The 23937-nt window shown below is 34.8% G+C and overlaps 1 protein-coding gene across 6 annotated transcripts in view; it reads right to left on the reverse strand.

The window, feature by feature from the left end:
• ATG2B (autophagy related 2B) overlaps nt 1–23937 on the reverse strand; it is a 49815-nt gene that overhangs the window by 23167 nt on the left and 2711 nt on the right. For 4 of the 6 annotated variants that reach the window (XM_087747645.1, XM_087747642.1, XM_087747647.1 and 1 more), the window contains exons 2-23: nt 22631–22793; nt 20615–20767; nt 19530–19632; nt 17983–18145; nt 17324–17503; nt 14021–14117; nt 12775–12957; nt 11977–12131; nt 11146–11257; nt 10728–10989; nt 9676–9826; nt 9033–9125; nt 8662–8850; nt 7054–7327; nt 6142–6247; nt 4896–5088; nt 4612–4754; nt 3284–3441; nt 2853–3025; nt 2398–2548; nt 1452–1651; nt 485–565 (exon numbers count right to left, since the gene is read on the reverse strand). In XM_087747645.1, the coding sequence (XP_087603771.1) occupies nt 485–565; nt 1452–1651; nt 2398–2548; nt 2853–3025; nt 3284–3441; nt 4612–4754; nt 4896–5088; nt 6142–6247; nt 7054–7327; nt 8662–8850; nt 9033–9125; nt 9676–9826; nt 10728–10989; nt 11146–11257; nt 11977–12131; nt 12775–12957; nt 14021–14117; nt 17324–17503; nt 17983–18145; nt 19530–19632; nt 20615–20767; nt 22631–22793 (3483 nt within the window). The remainder of the gene's footprint in view (nt 1–484; nt 566–1451; nt 1652–2397; nt 2549–2852; nt 3026–3283; nt 3442–4611; nt 4755–4895; nt 5089–6141; nt 6248–7053; nt 7328–8661; nt 8851–9032; nt 9126–9675; nt 9827–10727; nt 10990–11145; nt 11258–11976; nt 12132–12774; nt 12958–14020; nt 14118–17323; nt 17504–17982; nt 18146–19529; nt 19633–20614; nt 20768–22630; nt 22794–23937) is intronic. The other 2 variants (XM_087747646.1, XM_087747643.1) reach the window with 2 other exon arrangements.

The following is a 23937-nucleotide window of genomic DNA, read 5'->3' on the forward strand; positions in this document are numbered from 1 at the left end:
AAAACAGGAAACAGACAAGGGGGAAACCAGGACTTGAGGAATGAAGTGAGCAGAAGGGAAAAATACAGAAATGCTTGCAGTGCTGCAAGTAGCACATTTGTTTGTTTTGAGGGTGGTTTTTTTAAGTGAAGGATTATCTAAGTACTTGCATAGCACTGGACTACTGAGATTTTCCATCTGAACTTAAAAAAAAAGACCCTAGAACCTCCCTGACATGTTGTGGGCAGAGATTTAGGATGATGAAAGGAACTATGGCAAATGAATACATAAGTAAGAATTTAAGAGCAAGACTACAGTCTGTCAATGGCCTCAAAGAGAGACAAGAATGAAAGTAAAGAATAATGCTTTCAAGAGCGGAGTAAGATAATAAAACACAGCCTAACACAAAGATTTTCCATCGAGGTTCAGTTTGATACTTAAAGCAGTTGTTAAAGCAACAAGACTGAAACTGAAGATGTAGTTGAGAAAACTGTAGCAACCTGACCTGTTCATGCCAGCTTAAACCTGAAGGCAGTACTCTGTGCTGAAGGGTGGCTCCTCTTAGTCCAACAGCAACTAGAAACTCCTGCACAAGAAAGTTGCAAGAGTTAGTTTACGTGAAATACATGTAACTATTTGACATCTAGATTATGAAACACGGTCATCCTCCTGCTTCCAGAATCTTCAAGTGTCTAGAAATGAAGAAAGGACTGGGCCAGGATTAAACATTCAAAAAAACCTTGCTTCCTAATACAGAAACCCTGGCTAATACAGTCTAATACTTTTGAACAGGACAGTTTAGAAATCACAATTTTGTGGTGGTGGTAGGAAGGAAGGCTATCTGTTCATTCACTCCGAGATTCACCAGAAATTACCAGGAGTACCAACTCAATGTAGTTCATTCTCGTGCTGTTCAAATCTGAGTAAATTGAGCCTCTGTGACATTGTGCTGGTCTGCAGATTCCTTCTTCTAACTCTACGAAACTGTTTGTCACCACTATGCCAGCTAAGAGGTCATCTTTTAGCCATACTAATGAATGCTACTGTCAAAGCCAAATGTACCACTTGTTTACCAGGGCCATTCCAAATAGGTCAGCAAGGGCTGCCTATTAGATGACACTGCTAGTAAGCTGAGCAGAAAGCTTTTAACTCTTTGTATTTCTTCTTACCAGATTAAAACTCAAGCAAAGAAAAACAAGAAAAAGGTCAACTGGCCAAAAAATGCATTCAGTAAAGAAATATAGTGCAATCAGCAAAGTAAAGCATTGTAAGAATCAGTAAATTATGCTGATACTTAAATTGTATAATCCACCCAAAAGATTCTAATAGAAAATTATAGTTTGAGGATCAATGGCTCAGAATTATATGGTTTCTTCATCTATAACCCTTGTAACCCCACATCTAGATGCTTCCATATAAACTGAGATGATAACTCAAATAATTTATAAAAGCACAAATTTGAAAATACAAACCTTCGTATTGCTCTCTATTTTATCCGATTGGATTTTGACTGCAACGGTCAGCATACTTGGACAATCCACTCCTACACCATCTGAAGTAGTCCTACTAAGACCGTCTTCTTCAGAAAAACAAATAGTAGGTTCTAACCAATGGGGACGTATTGCGCTGGGCAGTCGTACTTCTGAGGAAGGGACGACCCCATCTACCATACCTGCAAAGAGATTTTAGAATGAGTTACCTTGTGCTTCAAAGCTGTTACTAATAAAGAGTTAAGGTGAATCCTTTTTATGCTTAATGCCCTTAAAATTTTTTTAATTACCATTAAATTGATTATTTTAATTTAATGGGTTACATGGAGAGATAGGAATATATCGCTCCTTTTCATTTTATGAGATGGTGCCGGGTTAACCTCTAAACACACAATAATTAAGCTTGCACTGAAAATCCATTACCTTGACTACCACTGATTCAGAGACATTTGAGGGGGAAACCTTAAAAGGTTTAACTACATAGGGGTTACCAGCCATACAAACTACACAGTCAACTTAAAATTCTTCACCTGCTGGCTACAATTAGCTACCCAGGAAAGACACAGCAGCCACTGGTAACCTGTACCTTTTTAAATTAAATAACCAAAAACATGTAGGAAGTGTGTACTTTCATAATAAAGTACAGACTGTACAGCTAATTTGCCAGAGGATGACAATATCTTTAAAGACCAGCAGCTGCCAAGGCAAGTTTGAGCTAAACTGTAGCTAAGTAAATACAGTTATCGGGAAGTTATATCATTGTAGCATTTAGGAGCATTAGCCATGAACTAAATCTATTGTGCCAAATGAGACACTATCAGAGAGAGAGAGAAGAAAAAAAAAAAAAAAAAAAAGGAGAGCATTTCTCCTAAAAAACTTCAAGCTTATTTCAAATTTAGTCCCAAAGCCACCTCAATCCCACCCCTACCTTGATGATATAAATTGAGGCTGCTAGAATGGAGACAGACGTAGTGTTTGTCCTCAAAGCCTTCATATTTAGTCACACTGAAAAGTGAACCATTGTTGAACTCAAACCAGAATTCGCCATGTTTTCCTTCCAGTGTATTTCCATCATCCTGCTGAAGGAAGAACAGAAATGATAAAATGATTGCTTGCTGAGTTTTGTGCAGTTAGACAGTCTAATCTAACATAATACTTGCTACCAATACATATTCTCCTGCTTGCATTTATTCTCATGTAGAGCAAAGTAAACAGAATTACTAAAATATTGTGTTGCATTATTGTCCAATTATAGTACAATAGTATGAAGATTACAGAACTGCTGTTACAAACACTTGTTCCTTCCAAAAACAGTACATAAAGCATGAAAGGCATCCCACGGTCAAAACAACAGAACAACTTTTTCCAGCCCCAGCATCTCACCTTTACATCTGTGAATATTGACACTAATCCATGTGTCACATTTAGCAGAACAGACAGAAAGCTTTGTGAGTTCTTATTCTGAGAGTCAAGCTTTTTCCTTCTGCGTGAACGATAGTTTGGATCAACAGTGGAATAATACTGTAGTGTTTCTTCCTCAGATCCACTCTCATCATCTAATAGATAAAATGAAAAACAACTAACTCTCTAGCTAGGACACATATTATGCCAATAACTCATTGTTTTTCCATCAGTAATGCGATTCAATTTCACACTTATTTTACTTAATTAAACAGTAATCTATGTTTTTTCTTCTTGGTTTAAGTAAACCCTTTCTTATAAGTTTGCAAATTCTTTCCACTATCAGCTTAATCACTTCAGCCAATTATGCTTTTGAATCACTATAGTTCTAGATGATTTATTAAGTGTATTACCATAATGAACTGCAGATTTAAATTGACTAAAGCTGTCTTTACTGAAAGTGTTGATGAGCTGGCTGGCCACAGACAGTCCAACACCGTAAGAAAGGTTTTCAAATGTTTCTACAGGAGATGGAGCTGTAGGTTCCCACAACAATAAATCATTGCTGATCCTAGGAAGAAATACATTAACATTATACAAAATATATGACTATATTCCCACTTAATGTAAGGTCAGTCAAGCAATATTTCCTTTGCAGACTTCATATAACAGATTTCAGACTTCATAAACAAGGAAGAAAAAAAAGTTCTAGAGCACAAGGAAGAATTATGTATTCATGAGTAAAAGCAATAAATAATGAAAGTAACTTCTTTTTCTGTACTTATGGTATGCACATATCAAAGTCTAAGATTTGACAGTGACACAAAAGCCTCTATTAGTAGGTGTACATTAGCTCAGTAGGTTGGGGAGCGGTGACAAACCCCTGTTTTGATCACATCAATTTTCAAGCAAAGTTGCAGAAAATGTTAGTTCTTTTGATTTCAAGTGAGTCTGTGGCTGTCAGGGTAGAAGATATATGTGACATTCAGTCCAAAAGTACACCAACAGAATATTCAATGAAAGCTTCAGCATTGCCACTTTGGAAGTGAAAAGATGCTTTGGAAGTAAAGTACTGTCTATCAGAGGCTAAAATAGATCAGCATGTCTCTTTATGTAGCTAATTTGTAGCATAATACCTATTTTTTTAGTTGATTTAATCTACTTGTATTTCTTTGTTTTTCAGACAGAAAACTAACAGAAATAAATGCTGAACTCCTATCTGTAAGTTGGGTTCACTTTCTCTACGTTTTCGTAAGCCTTTGTAAGGCTTACAAACAGGGTTATTAGGGTTTTTTCCCCTGCCTGCCTTGTGGACTCTTAAATTTTAGATGGAGAATCACTGAATAAAAAGGAAAGAATAAAATTGAATGCAACCGTTTTTGAAGTACAATGATCTATTTATAAAGGAGAATTTAGAAAGATTAGAGCAAAATGAAACATTGTGAACAGAGATCTGAACAAAGTATTCACTGAAAGCGTAAGACTATTTAACTTTACCCTTCGTTCACAAAATCTGCCAAACACTTTTTAGCAGCTGGCTGCTATGGTATTGATCAAATATATGACACAGTGGCATCTCTGATGTCAACTTGGAGGAATATTTATATAGCATTTTCCATTATTAGAAAACTATACAAATGAAGTCCTGCTATAGCCGCTCATTCAATTGCTTTTAGCAACAATGAAAACAGAACTAAAAGTACAGGTCACTGTAACCAAGCAAAACAATTATCATACTTGCCTATTGTAAAGTTTTTCATAAAAGCTTTTGTTTGGTAATGTTAAGTGAATGTTTGGTAACATGAGTTCCAGTACATAATGAGAATTGCTAATTGTTTTATCCTGAAACTCAGTCATTTCAACTACATCTCCTGGCATCACCATCTGAAAGAAAAAAGAAAAAAAAACCTCTCAAGTAAAAAACAAAACAAAACAAAACAGGAAGCCAGAAGATGCATATAAAGTAGTGAGAATATATTAATTTTGTTCACATAAGCACAAAGCAGTAACAAAATTTTATAGTACCTCTTCATTTTCAAACATGACCCTACGAGAAGAAAAAGGAGAAGGCTCTGGTCTTCTAATATCACAGACATCCTTCAAAGAATGAGACCCTCCTTCTTCTTCCTCTTGAAAGTTATTATCAACTTCTTCCTCCTCAGCTGCTATCCGTTCCAGAATAGAGTGCACAGCCAGAGGGTTTATTTTCAATACAATCCTGATATTGGAGAAATTATGCAGAATAAGCCATTAGAGATGCTTAGAATTTTTATATTGATGCAGTTACATGTCCCCTAGCTCTACTAGCTAGCCATTAAATACACATAGACTAAATTGCTCAAAGACCAGACATTTTTTTTAGACAAATCGATACCATTAAGAAAAAACACCAAACATATAGGCACAAAGGGACATGGAAAAAAACCCAAACATCAGGCGAAAAGGTTTGTGTCTGCTTTTTTCAGCTCCATCAGGTGACCATAAGGTGATCACAAAAAAACCCTAGCACTCTCAAAATAATGCCTGTATCATTAGACCATCAACAGCTATTAAAAAATGCTCTGCTACATGATCCAGTATTACATGTACACACTGTTATAGAAAAAATTTTTACGATTATAGAAGAAAACCATGTTGAAAAAATGTCCATACAAACTTGCTGTTAGAAAGCCACTGAGTTTTGTAGTAAAAAAATGTATGTGGCAAATTCTGCAGAAAATCTAAAATTGCTTCTTTAAACATCTTATTACATGTTACAGCTGCTAGGTCCTTCTGTTCAGTAACTCTGAGGTATTGTATTGCCTTACACATGATATAAACTGCAATAATTCAGTCACAATATAATTATCCTTATTGTTGTTATGGCTTTATACTAGCTTATATTAATATTTTGAAGCAAAACTCAGCTGAGATTTCTTTTTTTGTTTGGCATTCAGTCTTGAATGTAAAACTAGGAGAAAAGGTAAAGTGACCAAAAAAAAAAAAATGGGAGAAAGTTTCAAGTCTTTAATCATTCATCTAACTTTCACTTAAATTTACCCAAGTCTATGCAGAAACCATTATACATTAAAACCATCTTGCATTATTATAAATGGAGAAGTTTGGGGGTATTTTAATAAATTCTTGGGTTCTTTTCCACAGCTACATGTTCTTTCTCTGCAAATTATTTTAAAGCATTTACCACCCAGGCAGTCTGCATTAAAATTGGAAAAATAACAGTGCTTCATAAAAATCCAAACAACCCGCATTAAAATATAAAACATTATCTTACCGAGGCCAGTCAAAATTGTCTGATGATGATGTTATATCTCCATCTATGCCACCAGACACTTGAAAAAATTTTATTGGTGCTTCTGCATTATCTTCTTCAAACGAACCTGAATAGAAAGAGATTTTTAAGAACTTAACACAGGAATGAGAACTGCTAGCTTCAGGTTGCCCGCTCCTTAGGTTGGAGTCCAACAGACTAACAAAATTGTCAAAATGCTATTACTAAGGTACTTACGCAAACTTTGTTGTCTTTTCCTCCAAAAATTAAATATTTATTTTTAGAAACAAAAATTATTTCACATTATCTTCTACCTAGCAGCAGTTAGAAAACCAGATGCTTCTGATGCAGATATATTCATTTACATTCATAGCATCACTACATTATGTCACAGCCTTGAAAAGTACACAGAATGACAAATCAGCAGAAAAGGCTACAAATATAAACTAGTCTCACAGATTTATTACTTTGAAAGATATTAGAGACATAAAAGTATTAGTTTGCTCAATGACAGTTATTTAGGACATCATTCACTTCATTTCTAGATTAGACTTGAGATTCCTAATTTGCACAGCTGTAGTATCCCCCTACAAATCTACAAAACTTACCCTAACACCATGCTGAGAGATACCAGTTTGTTTCCATTTAGGGTATAACAATATAACAGAAAATAACAGAAATAATAGCTCAGATCTCAACAACAAGAATGCAAGTACTACACCTACATACATTTGCCTCTCCTCCTAGTAGTATTTTGACTTATGCTAATATTTACTACACAACACTAAACTGCAACAGAGATATCTGCTTCAAAAACACTCTCTGTGTTAACCCGTGCGAAAGGACCTTTGTCTCAACTACGTAACACCTGGGAAAATAAAAAAGAATATTTAAATATAATATTAACATTCTTACCAGTTAGGTCTTTAAAGGTAAGTTCTAATTTAACTTGTTCTGGAGTTGACCCTCCTATAAACTCAGTTTTAAATTCCGTATCTGTAAATTCAAGATGAAGAATCTCCTTCTGAAGTGATTTCTTAAACCATGGTCCTCTTTCCTGATCTGACCGTAGATCAGGTATTGGGAAGCGAACAGAGAGATTTAATGCTGGGGCAGTGACTTGAACTGAAACTCTACAGTTTGCAGGAGTATGTGAATCATCCAGAAAAACTTCAGTAAATGCTTTATGCTAAAAAATAAAGGAAAAAAAAAATCTAAATTAGAGAAATTAGCACTAAAAATGACTATGGGGAAAGCTTTTGATGATGTAATATCTAAAAATGAAAAAGATTCATTTTTCATATATCACACAAAACACACATATTAGGACCAATTACTATTACTCTTACGATATTCTTCTATTACTGGTGCTGTTAAGATTCTACTTAGTTAGAAGTCAAGTATTTGCAGAGGTTAGCAATCTTTCAAAAATGGCTATCTTTGCATTTTCTCTTAAATTAGAGAGTGAGAGTACCAAACAATACTCAGCTGCAGTTAGGAACTATCATGTCTCACAGTTTTGTTTTTGTTTTGTTTTTTCTTTTTGTTTGTTTGTTTGTTTTTGTGCTTTGTTTTGTTGTTTGTTTTTTTTTAATGGTATTATTGAGAAGCCAGAACTACTATCATGCATATTTGCCCCTTTCAGTAAATCATGGCTTCCAGCTCCTGTCACTGACATGCCATTCAAAACCTCCCTGAGTGTAGCTTATTGCTGACCATCACTGAAAAGAATCAAACTTTCAGGGCATAACCATACTGACAGAAATCATTGATGTCTTGCAAATTTTTAAATGAGGATTCTCTTAAATGAAGACTAAGTTTTCTGTAATCAATCAATGCAGCAATTACACAAAGGTATTTATTGTTGTGTAGAAAATCACTTAACTGCATTAATCCTTCCTCATGTATTTCAAGAAAAGCCTTCAAGTTTAATGCTATCGTGCTAAATATACTAACACTGAAATCCTAACAACCTGAACCATGACAAACAAGCTCCAACTTCTCTTGGTATTCAATCACTAGAACACAATGCATATGTTCCCCACCCTTTCTATTACCTACCCCAAAAGTGGGTAAGGCACAGCAGAGGCAAATGGGCTGACTGTGATGCCTAAAGATTTCAATACAGAAGTGGAATTGTCAGCAACAGTTTATATCAGCTGCTGGAGAACACGATGGGACAGATTAGGGATTAGAAGTCAGTCAAGATTCCTCTTTTTTGCCCAGTTCTGCTGCTTCAAGAAGCTGAGAACGTATGCAGGTTGTGAAGCAGCTACCATTGTCTTTACGTCTGTCATCAAGTATGCAATCACTGAATCTAAAATGAGTATCTATGTCAGATGTCTACTGTTCTGTATCAGAAGTAAAACAAAAAAACAAAAAAAAACACGAAAAAACAAAACCAAACAAAACAACCCAACCACCACAAGTCAATGAGAATTAGCAGTCTCGGGCTTAGTGTCACTTGCCTTCCTCCTGAAAAAAAATCAGCAAGTTTATTAAGCAATTTCACTTCTAACTTACCAGACTTATGTGCTTGTTGTAAGAAGCATACATGTGAGATGCCATCATCTCCACTGTAGTTAGTTTCTGTGGTTGAAGTAAGGAATTTAATCTGTCCACAATACTAATATCAAGCTCACAAAACACTGGACTTAACTTTACTTGTAACTCTGCTTTCTGTGGAACAGAACTGAGTCTCCCTTGACTACCCTGAAAAGAAAGAGAAAAAGCACTAAAATCCTTAAAAAAAAAAAAAACAAACCAAACAAATTATAATAACTGAGAGTTAAGGACTCTCTGTTTTACAAGAAAGATACCTTTCTATTAAAATGCACAAAACCAGACAAAAGGTTATTATACAGAAACTTGGTGTTTTTAATCTCCCACCTTACCTGAGGTCCTCTGTTATCTGAATGCTTATAATGAAGCTGAAGGCATGGAATAGCATGAGAATCATTTCCTTCTTCAGAATGAAATGTCAGCAGCTTTAGAATAAAATAGAGTTAAAAATATATAACAGATAAGGAGGAAGCACTTGCCACAGGAAAAGTTATTTATGACATTTTACCTAGAACAGACAGTAGGTAACCCCACATTCAAGTCAGCAAACAGAGCCCCAGCCCAACCACTTACCCAATCCACTTATTCAGCCACTTTATTGGATGTCTCTGACCATTAAAAGAGCTGGAAGAATAATCATCACCCAAAGAAAACTTCGCATTGCTCAACTCCAGTGGTTAGTTTTCGGAAAACATTTACTCTAATTCCCAAACTGTGTTAAGCATATTTAAAAGAGAAGTGCACTAGCTAAGTCTGGCTACTTAACGCTATTCCTGCCAGGTATGACAACAGTCTGGTTCACTATTTGAGCTTGCAATTAAAATATAAGTTGCATCTTAAAACCGTAACATATTTAAAAAAAAAAAAAAAAAAAAGGTAAAAAATTTTAAAATTACAAACCATTTTAAAATCTAGCATTCTCAGTTATAAAATTAACATTTATTTTCTATGGAACTCTCTGTATTTTTTACATACCTCCGTATAGTGAGGCTGAATGGAATGAGAGTCAGTAGAAAAAAGGCATTCTAGGAACTCCATATTCCCAATGGATAAATCAGTACTAAAACTTCGAGAGGCAGTCCTTTGCCTTTGTTCATAAGACACTTTGATGCCAGTACCTATAAATCTGAATTATGAAAATTATGAATTATGAAAAGTAGCATAAAACAATAAAAATTATGAAAAGTCAAGATTTACATAGGTAAGAAAGGATCAGTACAATCCTTTGAGAAAAAAAAAAATCATTAAAACTGCCATAATTTCTTCAAAAATAAGAAAAAATTCTAATTATAACAGATTATAAACTTTAGCAACAAAGACAATGGAGCTCACTTATATTACATGTTCAACAATGGTCAGTGTAGAGAAATTTGTAAAGAACACTTTAAACATCTAACCTAAGGTGCAATTCACATAAAGCTGGGAATCTATCATCCTTACATAGACAATGAAAAAGTCAAATGCCTCAGGAAGTCTAAATTACATGCATAAGGTAAGAAGAGATACATACATCGTTAAATATTTTACTTCATACACTGTACTAGGACAGTAAAAACCTCTGGAAAAAAAGACTGTTGACTAACTTTATGATTTTGCTCACACGTACTTTTTATCCCTACTGATATACTGTTTTGCACTAAGTAAAAACCTAAGCTCCTTCAAGCACAAATCCCTATATTGAAATAAAGATGGTTCTGTAAAATACAGCTATTTCTAAAGAAATAATTTACTTAATGATTCTTCACTCTCTAGATTTCTGTGGTAGAAACTGTACCTAGTTTAATTCATCTATTGTTGAAAAGAGCTAGGTTGATTTCAATGTTTATGCACTTTTCTTTTTTTATTAAAAAAAACCAAACAGTCTTGGACAGCAGAAGTCAAAATTCAAGGCTATTTTGAAATTAACAAAGAAGTCTAATGCATTTCAAATATTAAGTGACACAATCTTATGGAAATAAACTGACTTTATTAAAATTTACTTAAAAGATATTTTTGTTAATTATATTTATTAATAAGCAAAGTTATACCTAAGGTGATCATGAGAACAAGCTTCTGCAAATACTTCTCGGAAGGACAGAAAATCTTCTGTTGAAAACTTAACTGGCTCAATCTTTTCTATTCGGGTAAAGAAATCCCGAGCCATTGGTGTCAATGGGTTAAGGTTCAGTGAACTTTCAGGTGGGGGTAAAGGGTCAATATGAAGTACAGACACTGAGAAAGTTCCAACTGCCAGTCTAAAAAGAAGCTCAGGTCTGGATTCATCCACAGAAACAGATCTGGATGGAACAGCTGAAATACAAAATTAAGTTCACGTAATTTTTCAGCAATAACACATTTAGAAAATCATCTTAATTTGATTTTCATTTCTTTTTACAAAGTTGCTGCATAACAATTCGTTTCCAGAATTATCTAGGGAGCAGAATACAAAACAACATTTTTACTTACATGTCTTTCTTAAGGAAGTCTGGTGAACCATGTTGGCTGTAACTGAAGAACCTCTTGGAGGTTGTAGTTCTTGTTTGTTACGATCGAGAAAATCACCCCAAGTTGGTTGAAGCTAAAACAAAAATATATATGATCCTAAATTTGACAAATAGATGTTAGACATTAGATAAATATAAATAATAAGGTACAGGAACAAAAAGAAAATATATGTATAAACCATCAACCGCACGCTATTTCATGACATATTAGTGCTCAACTAAACAACGTAGATATGCTTTACTTTGGGCTACGCTTTCTAATTCTATGATCATCTAAACCCACATATTTTTAAAGCTAAAGTTGCTCTCTCCATAAGCATATATTCTCCTGTTTCTCTGTAAAAAGCACAACAGTTCTCCATGGCTTTCATTAAGCAAAACATTAGGCACGTAACACATTTGGGAAAGATGGCGATATCAACAGCAAAATTTTTATGTTGTTTGAGGAATAATGTAACACAGCAATTTTGTACTTTTTATTGTCTTTTCCTATGTAGTCCATATTAAAAGAAAACCCAGATGGCAAACATGCAGTTATTAAAAAGAAAATACAGTGTCTTAGATAAGCTTCAAGGCATTTGAAAACAAATACATTACATTTCCTCTCTTGGTAGCCAAACAGATAAGAAACCTTCCAATACAATTTCCATAGCAGAAAAGGAATACTATCAGCTCTAAACATTTCAATTGTCTAGAATTTTGCAATAGTTCTTGATATTGTAAAGAATATGTATGCAAGTTTCAGACAAAAGTGTTAATTTCAAAAAGATTTTAAATGTAGTTAATACTATACCACTGTAGTGCTCAGTGGAGATCCTGCTGGTGTAGTTGTATATGTACTGGTTAAAGACAAGTCTAGATCCATAGTTGGAGGGTCTCCAAGAGGTGGAAGGGAGGACAGGCTGTGAGACATGTCCATTTCAGCCATTGAGAAGAAAACCTCTTCTTCTAATGAGAACCATAGATAGTAAAGAGTTATTTTATAACGAAAAGACATAACTTTAACACAAATGTATTTGTAAGTTCAGAAATCTAACTGCTAGACAGAATAACTGGCTAAGTATGTTATTTGCAGAAGTTCCAAGTTCTCTTAACACTGAGACTAATAACACCTCTTGACACTGAGATTAAAAAAAAAAAAAAAAAAAACAGGCAAAAAAACCTAATAAATACTAAAACAGTTAAACGTTCCATTTTCATACTCAAGTTGGCATAATTTCTCTAAATTCACACACTCTCCTTTTGACAAATCAAAGTTCATATTTTCACATTAAAAATAATCAGCAAAAAATTATTGAAATAAAAATATAAATATCAGGACAATACAACAATTATTCTCTATTTAATTTCCTCAACTATGCATTTGAAAAGATGTTACACTGCATGTGTATTTACCATGTTGCACAGTAACATACAGATTACTGAACAGTTTTAATAGAATACTGAACCAAGTCTAGCCTGATACCTAAACTAGGTGTTAATTTTTTATTCAACAGTAGAATTAATAGCATACAATTACTCTATGTCACAGTTCTTTTGACACTTAAGTTAGTAAGATTAAAAGATGAGCTGCATCATCTTTTATACTTGCCACGACTAGAAGGCGTTCTGGCACTCTCTGTCTCATAGAAGCTTTGTTCAGATGACGCTCCTGCAGATAAAGACTCTTTTCTTAAATAACGTTTCAACTCCATCTGAATCCGATACTCATCTTCCTGTTGCATTGGCCGGTTCTTCCTATCTTTATTTGACAATTCTATCCTGCTTAGGCTCTCTGAATTCAAAAAAAGGACAAAAAGTCCACTGTAATTTCCTGACCATATCCCAAAGAAAATTCAAAACTTAATCTGAAAATTAACGAATTGTTGTTGGTGTGTATATATGTGCGTGCGTGTATGTTGTAAATCAGATGTGTATATACATGCATTTTGTTGATTTGGTGATTTTACTTGTCCAAAACAGATTACTCTCTCCCCAGCATTCATTAATTTCAAGTCTGAAGAAAATAGTTTAAGGTCATATATGCAAATGTGTTCACATATAATATCAGCATATATTTCTCTTCTCAGTCAGCTTTAGGGACTAAGGACACAATCTCTTAAAGGTTTTACTATTAAGGAATTATTAAAATTTCAGGTTTGAAGATGAAACATACAGGAAACTATTTTTAATGCTTTTCCAGTTATCCAAAAACAACAAACAAGTCCAGTACAACAAATAAATCAGTATCATTAGAAGAATATTAAGCATCTACCCCAGACATGACAAATCTTTTCAAAAAGATTAACTATCTATCCTAATAATAAGTGTTGTGACATTAGGTAGATGGGGCAGGAACGACAAACCAAAACACCCTCATCCTGCTAGTGCAGTAGTCTAAACACCGTTGTTATTATCTAGCAAATATGGACACATGAACTCAATTACTGTCTGTTCTATGTTTTCTGTGCCTGTCACTAAAGCATAGGACAGAGAAGGAACCAGACTGCTACGCCCCTCTCGTGAAACAGAAGCTACAAGAACCAAAGTTGTTCTGGCCTCCTGATTTTCTCCACCTACCATTTTCCCATCTCTTGTCCTATTATATAGTCACTTGTCAAGCCTTATTTGTTACCTAGATTTTCATTACCAGTATGTACAATTTGCAACTGAAGTCAATAAATTGATCGTAGTCCTACTCAGAGCAGCTACAAAACATTTTACTAAGATCAGATAGAAATTAATAATAATCTACCACCACAAATATTTTTTTTCCACTGAGGAAACTTGTTTATCTTGCAAAGTTTATTTTTCGTCCGCTGTAATACATATTTAACATTTACAGAATGTTCACTTGCCTGGTCCAGCAATAGCCGCTACCATGTCCAATAGAAGATGCACCTGCCTTGGTGACAGAAATAGATGTACAGAGTCTATTTGTCCATCTACATCCAACTGAAAAAAAAGAAAGAAAAAAATTTCAAGAACACTTAAGGAATTTTTCTTTAAGTGTCTTGAATCAACTGTTTTAACAATAGATTGTGATGCTGTAAAGGATACAGCCATCCAGCAGTATCTTCATCTTCTACACAACAACAGCTAGAAATTTGTGTATTGCTGTAGCTTGGCAGGATAAACGCAGGTGTGTCACTCACAATTTATTAGCTTAAAATAAATACACAATTGCCTGATAGGAAAATTCAAGAATATCATCAACCTGCTAGTTGTTTTACTTCTTTAATAATTCCAGAAGTAATCAACAATATAAAGTTAGTACTATGTACTAATTATAAAATACTGAAGTCAGCACCTTCTGAAGTTGACCTTAAAAACTGTAAAGGTTCTCTTCAGGACTTCTCTCTAGTATACAGATGAATAAATTCACATACTTTCTTCATAACGAGTGGGATGTTTATAGAAGCCTAATTGGTTTGATACGGTATACAACAAAGCAAGCCACTTATTTTTTAAAAGTAGCTCAAGCTAAATTTATGTTAAGGACTTGTATAGATTTATTTTTCAGTTCTAGAATTCTGTACTCGCAGACATTGGTCCATTCATGATTATTACTCATTGTATTGGGTGTAAGTGGCAAGGTGTTGGCAGCAGGGTATGCTGCAGAGACAGCCTCTGTGCTAAGAGGTCGGGGTCTGCCCCATGCTGGGCAGAGCTGGCTCCAGCCAGTCCTGTAAAAGGACCCACCTCAGGACACAGCTGAGCCCATCAGCAAAGCTGGTGGTGCCTCTGTGAAAACATACTTAAGAAAGAGCAAAATGCTGCATGGGCATTGAGGAGAAAACAGGAAGAGAAACAATCCTGCAAACACCAACGTCAGGGAAGAAGGAGGGGGAGAAGGTGCTCCAGGTGCCAGAGCAGAGATTCCCCTGCAGCCTGTGGAAGAGCTCACACCAGAGAAGACACCCACACTGAAGCTCATGGAAGACCCTGCTCTGCAGCAGGCAGATGTGCCGTGAGAGAAGCTATAGCCTGTGGAAAGCCCACACAGGAGCAGGCTCCATGCAGGTGTTGCACCCATGAAGAGAATCCCGCACAGCAGCAGGTTCTCCTGTCAGGAACCGCGGTTCATGGAGGACCCATGTGGGAGCAGGTTTATCCTGCTGGACTGTAGCCCATGGAGAAGACCCACACTGAAGCAGTTTGTGAAGGACTGCAGCCCGCGGGACCCACACTGGAGTAGAGGAAAAGCGTGAGGAGGAAGGAGCAGCAGAGAGGAACTGTTATGAACTGGCTGCAACCCCTCAATTCCCCACCCTCCCTGCACTGCTCAAGGTGGTAAGGAGGTAGAGGACTTGGGAATGAAGAAGTGAAGTTGAGCCTGGGAAGAAAAATGAGTGAGGGGAAGGTGTTTTATCTTGTTTCTCATCATCCAACTCCACTCTAATTGGCAATAAATTAAATTAATTTTCCCCAAGTTGAATCTGTCGTGCCCGTGTCAGTAACTCCTAAGTGGTCTCCCCGTCTTTATCTCAATCCATGAGCTTTTTCATCATGTTCTCTCCCCCATCCTGTTGAGGGGTGCAAGTGAGAGCAGCTGGATGGGTGTATGACAGCCAGCCATGGCCAATCCACCACACTCATCGGGGGTGGGGGTTGAGGGGAGGGGGGGGCGGGGAATTAGGCATGCAGTATAATGCATTTATATGAAAATCCACTTTTGCTCATGAACACCTTAAGGGAATATTTAGCTAAGCAGGGAAAATAAATGATCAATTAGTTTTGTATACTGTTTCCTACTATTTTTTCCATCCTTTGGAAAGAGTTGAAAAAAAATGAAATTATTGAACTGCATCATACTTGACATGAACTTATAAAGCATATTTTGTAGTTTACATGCTTGAAACACCTATTCTAATCAAATGTGTTCTAACATAATTCAGTTTCCAGAGTAAAAAAAAAAAACAGGTGAACCTAGACTAAGAATCTGTGTTCTTTCCAATCTGCATGAACTCTACCTGATAAATCAAAAAACAGGTCCTTCTTTAATTTTGTCAGTACATCCATTTGCTAGTTCACATGTTGCTGTTATCTAACATACTAAGTGTTTTACTTGTTCTCAAGCCCAACTTGCAGAGACCACTGCTCTGCATTCTATCATATTCAACTTCTATAAAACAAAAATTACTCTTAACTCTGATCTTGATGGTTTTCTTCTGACTACCTTAAAATACAACTAATGATATAACAATGGAAAATTTTTGATCTTTAGAAACATTTGGACATCAGTTAATTTAAAGGTGTTAACTGCATTAACTGTTCATACTTTTGAAATAGCTAGCATTTTTTCTATTTCACACCAAACAAAATATGTTATTTCACTTTGCAAGGACTTTTCTTAACTGAATAAACAAGTTAAGGATTGACTAGAAATTGCTGGACACAAACTTTTCTACTACAGCAGAAATCTTCTGCTTTCTGTAGACTATAGTGTACTATACAAGACAGGTCAATAGCCAATTTTAAAATTGGAGAAAAGGGGAATGTATTTACACAACTTTACTTATATATTCACACTTTAAAAAAAAAAAAAGGGCTTTTATTTTTAACTGCTTTGCTTCCTGCATCTTTATGTAAAAGTCAAATAAAATATTTTAACTAGTAGCATTTAAATATGGCATTATTTGATTTCCTATAAATTTTAATATAAAAATTCAGAAGTAGAATTGTTCATGTTAGTTTTATAATGCTGCAATGTTGCAACCTAATTAATCATTTAAGGTTTACTTATAATTGTTGAAGTAAATTACAGCCTTTTAAAACCAAAGTGATTTTAATCAACCAGTTAAACATTCCACACATACATAGGCAAAGTCAGTCATAGTGCTACAAGAAAAAAGGATAAAATAGCAGCAGGAGATTCATGAAAACAAAACAACTTTCTCAGGAGTTACTCCAATACATAAATTCAGTCTCTCTAACATACAAGAATTCTCCTTTAACAGATTTCAGTGTGCCATTGACTTGTCTGGCCACTGTAAAGATGTCTTATTAGACATACATATTGGTTTTGAATGCAGAGATTCTAAAACAAAACTAAGGGGATTCTGTTCCTTTGAGAATCCCACCATTTTTTGTATGCAGTTGAAAAAAAAAAATCCTACATAACTACTAATTTAGTTAAAGACCAGGAAAGCATGACTAACCTTAGCTCCAGGAAGTACTTCATTTTGCTTTAATGTTAGGCTCAACTCCATTCTACCAATCAGCTTACTGATCTGTACAGGGTCAGAAGGAGTAATTTCTGGCAAGTTTCTTGTTAATTGAGGATGTGGCTCATAAGTGATTTTTGGATTCCAGCTAGGTGAAAGCTTTGGTTCAGTTGCCTTAAAATGTTACAGAAAAAGGAATAAGAATGTATCCCATTTCTTATTAAAAAAATAAACAAGCATTTCAAATAAGCGTATCACACAAATGATCACTTTACAGAAATATAAGTTTGACAATGGCAATAAAAACATGTATTGACAACTGTGAAAGAAACAAGGCATGTAAAATGTGAAACATTAGGCCTTTGCAAAAAAGTGGAGCAAGTTTACACAGAATAGTGAATTGCAGAGGAGTTCTACACATTAAAGTTGCAACCAGATTCCAGTACAATACATACTAAATTTTACTCAGTCCTTAAGTCTTTATTTCCTTCCCCCTCCTCAAAATCAACAGGAAGTGATTATGAAACTTATCAAACACAGATTAAAGTAAAAGTTGAACTTCTTTATCCTTCAGAATGAATCTAATATATGAGTGTAACAATATATTCTATCCTTCATTAATTTACATTCTTATATAATGTATTCAATTTTACCAGCTGCGTAGCTGAACACACTGGGGAGGACTTTGCTGATGCAGGAAACTCATCCCAGAAGAAAGAGACACCTGAGAGCTGCAGCAACTTGTGAGCAAAAGCTGTGGGCTGATGTACATTAATTCCAGAGCACTCATCTGCAGTTTCATCACAGTACATAGTTCTGGGAGACAAAAAGCAAGGAAATAAATATGATGGGTGTATGCAGATTGTTACCTTTATTGTGCCATTTAGCCTCTAAGTTTCTACATGCTCTCTCTCTTCATACTATTTACAATGCAACTGACTGGAGTTGAAAGGAGAAGCCACCACTCTCTGGGAATGGGTGGAAATCTTAGATTTTTCTACAGGACACCACAGGACAATTGTGACATGCTTCCAATGTGAATGCATCCTAGTGTATTATCCTAGGACTTACATCTAATCTAACCACAAAGTGAAGGAGTCTGCCCAACACTTCTATACATACATTTCCATTAGGACACAAACAATTCTTGCTGCAGAATGTGAACTTTTTTTAAATCTGCCATTTAACATTTTTCTGTTGTCTAAAAGTACTACTTGAAAGTAACCTCCTCTGTCAAAATGAAAGTTGAAAATTGAGAGAACAGGCTCCAATCCTGTAAAATTTCTGTGAAATTAAATTTCTTGCATTATAATACTGAGAGACAGCATAAACAGTAAACTCTTAAAAAGATGCAAGTCTCCACATAATAGAATTTACAGGGGAAAAATGCACCTACCTTTCCATAAATGAAATGTATCAAACATCAAAACAACATGCTATTTAACAGTTTGTTTCAATCTAGTTTTTAAAGTACAGAAAAGGAGGTTTGTTATGGGAATGGACTTCCATAAGGAAGATAATTACAGTTTTTCTGACATCTCTCCTGAACATAACAACCTGAAGTCTATAAATGTTTAAAACCAAATATATTTCATTAGCATTTCTCAGTAAGAATCAGTTTTATTTGGTAATGATTTCAACATTTTGCAAGAAGGTATCATTACACTATGCCATAGGTCAGGAAAAATACTTTAAGAACATGTACAGTTAAAAGTAATTACAGTAATTACATGTGGGCTCTTCTGAAAGCTCACAGAGGACCTAAAATCTTCCAGTTTAAATATTTTCAGAAAAAAAGATACAGTCCTGACAAAAATTAAAGTGCCTTCAATACACAGGAGGAACTGTTAAGATATTAAAATCCCTTTGAGTAAGAGATGGTCTGATTTGCCAATAATATCCATTGACTGTTGAACATCTAAGAAATAGTATTCATTAATTGTAGAAGTGGTCATTAACTTATCTTTGGAAAATCTTTTAATTGGAACTCTTCTAATTTGATGGTTAAATATCTTTAGCTTAAACATGTTAAGTGGAAGTTGAGTGGAGAAAGTGCTCACTGGCATTATAAAAGAGGTGCTCAAGAGCTAGTGTCTGACTGTGGATCAAGAATGTGTGTCCATGGGTAAAATTTATTGTACAGGAAATGGCAAAGAGTGCCTTAGGAAAAAAAATAGATTTAAAAAAAAAAAATCTTTACCTTTCAATTCTGATTTCAAGTGCAGTTCCACTTTTAGAGTTTTCCGGCACATGTTCTATTCGTAAAACAGTATCTAAAAAGGTAACTTTCACTCTTCTTAGAACTTAAATGAGAAAACAAAAAGATAGCATGCAAGCATTTAAGTCAAGTTACTCAACAACAACTTTTATAAACAAAATGAAAGACCATGTTAAATTGGTTAAGTTCTCAATATTTATTTCAGTGGATATAATCAATTGAGTTTAATAATGTAATGACATCAAGTGACAATGTAAACTATTAAATGTCTGATATGTACATCCACACCAAGCAATGGACCTTTAATGCACATATATTTGAGCAAGTGACAACTCAGACCAAGTTGTTCCATGGCTCAGTGTGGGTGGTCCTCAAAGAAAGTATCTGCTTCATTGTGCACCATGTCTGAACTCCTATACGTTGCTATAACACCATGCTACTTTGGCTGAATACTTCTATTTCTAGAACCGATTTTAAACATTTCCCTTAGCTCAGACATTGCAGCACGAGGTTCTCCACTGCACAGTGTGGTCACAAGCCCTTAGTTTCTTCCACTTAAAAAAACCACCACCACCAAAATCCAGAGTTTCTGAAGTACTTCTAACAACGTGGTGTGATTATTGAGATACATATATTGTAATATGTCAGCTTTATGTAAAAATAGCTGAAAAGCTGTTCTTTGTTTCTCCCTCAACAGCATCACCACTAACAATCTAAGTTTGTGTGATGAACTAAATTGGAACCTCCAAAACCAAGGCATCTCACCAATCACTCAAGCACTGATTTAGCTGGATTTGTTCTGGTGTAAACAAACACCAATTTGCCCTGAAGTAGGGTTCATTCTGTCCACTGAGGAAAGTATACACATATTTTAGTAAGTAAATGCGGTTCCCCCTGCCTTCGAAAACAAGATCAATTATCCAGACTTCCTGTTTAAATTTTACAGGTAACAAGTCAAAATTGTGAGACGAGTTGTGGCAAATGAAATGCCATTTTGTGAAACTGAGACACAACATAAACTGATTTAATCTCAAATGTTCATTCAGATCTCAATCATTAATTCATACCTGTTTCAATAGTTTCTGCAAATTTCTCAAGTCCTTCAAAAGGCTGGGACCCTTCTCCTTGTTCATCTGTCAATTTTTGGCTAAGACACTCTTTTGCAAGCTGCATACTACTGGTCATAAAACTTGACCAATACATAGGCTCAGACCCAGATGCTGTGGAGTAAGAGAAGTCTTAATAAATTTGATCCTGAACATTTTGAAACAATAATGACAAAATGAAATAATGCATTTGGCACATTCAGAAAAGTTTCAACAGCTTAGTAAGAAGTCGTACTTAAAAACAAACCTAGTTACAATCTCTCTTTATACACTTTACTACTTTAAAATTACTTTATTTATATTGCATAGGTAAGAGTCTGGTATTTGAAAACTCAATATAAACAAGATGAAACCAGGATTTAGTGTAACCAATCTTCAGTGCTGGTTTAAGTGAATAATTTCTCCAGTACTTTTATTATCTTGGCATGATTTTGCAGGCATAATTGGCAAAATGAAATCAAGAAAATAACTCTTTTTTATTAAGAATTATTTTAAGATTTCTTATTCCATTTGAAACATATCCTAGATGGGGAAAGACTAAACAAGGTTTAAGATGTTATCTTAGCATATTAGAACACGTTTTAAATGTCTAACACAGACCTGCCTTAAGAACATAATAAAATCCAAGAGCACAGCACGTATTAAGCTGAAAAAGTTTTTTAGCAGCCAGATTAACTTAATTGACAGTGCATTCCTGTCAGCTAATGCCAAGCCCATTGTGAGCAAATACTATAAAACTGGATTAGAAAAGTTAATCAACTTCAACTATAACACTCTAGTATAGACAAACAAAAGTAAAACAAGCACAAATACAAACATGTTAAACAGGCAAAACATTCCAGTTTAGCATTCAGGTCTGGAAACATCTATGTGGCTATAAAATTGTGATAAAACCAGCATCACAGGTTTTTTTCTACTGTATTGCAAAGCTCTGTGCATGAAAGAGAACTAAACCAATGCAAGTGAATAAATAAAGCTTCCTCCTAATAGTACCATTGTTTCAAAGAAATAATCTTACATCAGAAAGTAAGACAGCTCAAAATTTAGTTCCAGGTAAACAAATAAGAATGAAGTGCAGAGTATATATAAGCAAGTTACTTAAGGTAACTTGAAAAAGACAGAAAATAGGGTTTATGAATTTTTTCTCTTCTTTATGATGCATTTAAAGAAATATTTTCTTCCATCTTCTCTACACTATAAAAAGGAAAACTAATTAAAATCCTTCAGACATTCATTCAAAATTTTTCACACACTAAAAATGCACTAAATGTCCTACACGCACTATAACAACACATCTTAACAGAATGTATAGAGGTTTGGCAGTTAGTGAAATTTTATCACCAGGACAGTCTATAGACCAGCTAGATTCTAGCTCTTCAGCTAGAAGAGCTCAGACAATCCTCTCAGCATTACAGTAAAAGGTAGTAAGTATTTAGAGTATTTAAAAGTCATTATTTCAGACTGTGATAGCAATTAAAATGTATTAGTTGTTCTCCAAATATACAAGAAGATGCATCTTTTACCCTAAAGTTGCCGAAGAAAGCCAGAACATCACTGTAACCCACCTCATAGTCCTACACTACTGTGTTATCTTACTGCCACCTAACAGCCAGCTACTAATGCTGACTAACAGCACTTGGCATACAACACCCAAAAAACCTAGCTAACAAAACCTCCTTTCCACACAGTATTATTTTCATTTCAATATGTCTGAAGCATTTTGGAAGAAGAGATACAACAGTAGGAACATTATAAACATTTAAAGTTATTTAACAGAACAACAACCAACAGAGAAACACTTGACAACCAACTGACTAACACCTGACAGTTTCTTTTTTTATTACATTCGCTTTCATTAATGTATGTAAATTAAATGGCACTTCAAATAAGACTAAGGACTGACTAAAGCAAGCGCAGCCTTTTGCCTCTGAAAAACTGCAAAGAATCTCCCTTTCCAAAATTAAAAATTAAGCCTACCAAGCCTTGGTCTTGGCCTGAAGACCATTTCTAATCCTTTTACTTCTAATGCACAGTTATCCTGTAGCAATGACCCCCATGGAACAGATAAAGAAATTGACTGGATAAATCCATCTGTGACTTCCAGAGGTGCATCTGCAGACTCCAGGATCTCATTAAGACACTAGAAGAAGAAAATAAAATAAAAATAATAATTATTAAAAAGAAAAATAAAATCACATCCATAATTTTGAGTATAACAGCTAAAACATACTGAGGCTACCAGAAAATGAATTATACTCAGAAAGACAATAAGCTGGCCACTTTTAAGTATTTTGATTCCATCATAATTTGTTTCACAATAATTACTTCGCTTTCAGCACAATACAGATTTCTCTGTGGTAGCTGTACACCCTGTATTTTTGCACTATACCAAAAAATTCTGCTATCTTACTGTTATAAATATTACAGTACTGACACAAGTTGATCTATTCTTTCTCTGGCAGTACTTGTAGAAAGCTGAAAACAGGCTGACAGTAAAAACGCAAAAAGTACCTGGTTTCTTGGCAAGAGTATTTCACTAGCATTCAATTTCAATGTAATGTTGATTTTAGCTTTCTCTGTGACACTGGCACAATGGAACCGACTAATCATGTAATCATGATGTATAACATACCTGCCATTTCTAAATCGTATTTTAATATATTCAATGTTCAGCACTAATTCAAAAATTGAAGCTTAGTGGATAGAACAATATTCTACAGAAACTGTTGGGTTAATCCAGTCCTTTATAGTGACATTATGAACAAAACTACAATCAAGCTGCCCTCAGTATCATACAGAGCAAGTGAAATTGATGAGACAAATGGAACACCAGATCTGAAGAACTAACTTGGGATTTTTAAGTTTTCCACAATCCTCAGAAAAGACACTGGTTGCGCTGTATAGCTTTCATTACATCCATAAAGAGTCCAAAGAGCCTATTTTCAAAGGAAGCATATTCTTCGCATTTATGTTTAAAAAAAAAAAATGCAAGTGCCCTGATTCAAAAATTTAGTTAAAACTCAAACTAATGAACAAGAACTATCTAGGCTGCTTTAATAAAACAAAAAACAATCTAAATCACATACCAAATTTGGTGAGTGCAACCTTCTAATACATACAAGACCCTACTAAAGACTATGGTTGTAATACTACGACATAATCTTCAACTGGCAAAATAAGAGTGGCTTTGACCCTCCTGTGTTAAACAGGGCCACTGATTTTACCTGAGAAAATGCATAAAGTCGACCTCAAAAGTATTTTAAAAAATAAGGATTTAAAAGTTG

The sequence above is a fragment of the Nipponia nippon genome, unplaced genomic scaffold, assembly GCF_047370975.1.
Source record: "Nipponia nippon isolate SJK-2023a ecotype South Korea unplaced genomic scaffold, ASM4737097v1 scaffold_11, whole genome shotgun sequence".
Classification (NCBI taxonomy): Eukaryota; Metazoa; Chordata; class Aves; order Pelecaniformes; family Threskiornithidae; genus Nipponia; species Nipponia nippon.